The sequence below is a fragment of the Monopterus albus genome, unplaced genomic scaffold (genome assembly GCF_001952655.1).
Source record: "Monopterus albus unplaced genomic scaffold, M_albus_1.0 scaffold234.1, whole genome shotgun sequence".
NCBI classification, from domain to species: Eukaryota; Metazoa; Chordata; class Actinopteri; order Synbranchiformes; family Synbranchidae; genus Monopterus; species Monopterus albus.
In genome coordinates this window covers 600,312-602,533 of record NW_018128114.1, presented here as the reverse complement: position 1 = coordinate 602,533, position 2,222 = coordinate 600,312, and the positions used below count along the sequence as shown (strand labels likewise).

The 2,222-nt window shown below is 40.9% G+C and overlaps 1 protein-coding gene across 1 annotated transcript in view; it reads right to left on the bottom strand.

Annotated features, from left to right (window-relative positions):
• Positions 1-1,777, bottom strand: part of hibch (3-hydroxyisobutyryl-CoA hydrolase) — an 18,971-nt gene extending 17,194 nt beyond the window's left edge. The window contains exon 1 of the mRNA XM_020620185.1: positions 1,747-1,777. Coding sequence (XP_020475841.1) covers positions 1,747-1,749 — 3 coding nt within the window. The 5' untranslated portion in view covers positions 1,750-1,777. The remainder of the gene's footprint in view (positions 1-1,746) is intronic.
• Positions 1,778-2,222: the final 445 nt, after the last annotated feature.

Sequence of the window (2,222 nt, the reverse complement as noted above, 5' to 3'; positions counted from 1 at the left end):
TTTAAACCCTAAAACAACCCTTCAGTAGTCTGTGTAAGTGTTGGTTTTACTTTGACTTTGATTTCTAATTTGTCCCACCTCTCTGCTGTGTAAGGCATGGGGCATATTCAATGGGAGGAGACTGGCAGCAGAATATAACGAAGCTGAGATGAAAACAAAACTATTCGCCAACAGACTGCAGCAGAGACAAGATCTCAGTGATGGAACTCCGGTTAAGGAGAAATGCAGCCAGCGGGTACCATCCTCTTCGTAAGTACATTTACAGCTTTAAATGGCAGCTTTTAGTTTTGAAAGAGCCAACTAATGTTTCTAAATTTAATCTCAGCAGAACATTAACTTTGGTTAAATGGTGATAAAGATCAAAGCCCACCTGTTTTAATGACTTCATCTTCACTGACTCCATTCATTTGTCTTCATCTCTTTATTTCAATAGTGTGTTGTTTTAAATTGTTTTATATTGAAGCACATTTTAGTCAAGTCTACAAATAACTTGAATTGGCTAAGAAATATGCACTCTGTATTATTTTTGAAATAAACACAGAATAAATAGAATATGAAAAGTGAATTCAAGTAATTGGATAAACTAAATGGTATAACCTAATAGGATATGATGAAACTCAAAGCGGTGTGCAAACAGTGACAGTAGTGTAAATAATAACAAGATTATCAGGTGGTTAGCATCACCAGGGGCATTGGTGATGAGGCATTGGTGAATCGCTAAACTAATATTTAGTTATATAACCACTATTTCTGAGAACTGCTTCACATCTGTGTTGCATGGATTCGTCCAACTTCTGGCACCTGTGGACAGGCATTCCAGCCCAGGACGAGTGCACAAATTCCACAATTCCTCTGCATTTTTTGGTTTAGCCTCAGAAACAGCATTTTTGATGTCACCCCACAACTTTTCTATTGGATTAAGGTCCGGGGACTGAGCTGGCCACTCTATAACGTTAATCTTGTTCGTCTGGAACCAAGATGCTGCTCGCTTACTGGTGTGTTTGGTGTCGTCGTCTTGTTGAAACATCCATTTCAAGGGCATTTCCTCGTCGGCATAAGGCAACATGACCTCTTCAAGTATTTTGATGTATTCAAACTGATCCATGGTCCCTGGTATGCAATAAATAGGCCCAATACCACAGTATGAGAAACATACCCATATCATGATGCTTGCGCTACCATGCTTCACAGTGTACTGTGGCTTGAATTCAGTGTTTGGGGTCGTTTGACAAACTGTCAGCGGCCCCTAGACCCAAAAAGAACAATCTTGCTTTCCTCAGTCCACAAAATCTTGCGCCATTTCTCTTTAGGCCAGTCAATGTGTTCTTTGACAAATCATAACCTCTTCAGCACATGCCCTTTTTTCAACAATGGGACTTTGCTGGGTCTCTTGTCGATGGCTTTGCTTCACATAGACGTCTTCTGATTGTTATAGTACTCATAGGTAACTTTAGACCTTCTTTGATCACCCTAGAGCTCATCATTGGCTGAGTCTTTGCCATTTTGGTTATTCTTCAATCCATTCGAATGGTAGTTTTCCATTTTTTTCCACATCTTTCTGGTTTTTGTTGCCATTTTAAAGCATGTGAGATCATTTTAGCTGACACGGCGACGAGTCAGCCTACAGACGGGAGGTTGAGCAGCTGGTCCTGTGGTGTAGCCTCAACAACCTGGAGCTGAACATGCCCAAATATAGTGGAGATGACAGTGGACTTCAGGAAGGCCCCCCACCTTACCCCCACTCACCATACTTGGCAGTACTGTATCAGCAGTGAAGTCCTACAAGTTCCTGAGCTCCACTATCTCCCAGGACCAACATCACGTCCAACATCAGGACCATCACCAAGAAGGCACAGCAGAAGATGTACTTCCTGGTAGTAGCACAGACAGGGACAGAAAGAGACTCAACAAGCTGGTTAATACCTTTTTTGGCCTGCACAGTCGTTCTTCAGAACTCATTTACATATTGCGTTCAGGATTCTTGTAACTGTTCATGACTGCTTTTGACCGGTTAGATTCAGCCTCGGATTCTACTTCCCCTTTTTTTAGAAAACTTATCATCTTAATACTTAACACGAGACAGAAAACCCACTTCTGCTTGAAATACAAAAGTTCCCATTATCGCTTTCAACTGAACAATCAGAGTTACACACAGATTTTCCATCAATGCTTTAAAATCAGACCATGGATCTTTATATTTTGAATACTATACTTGACTAAAC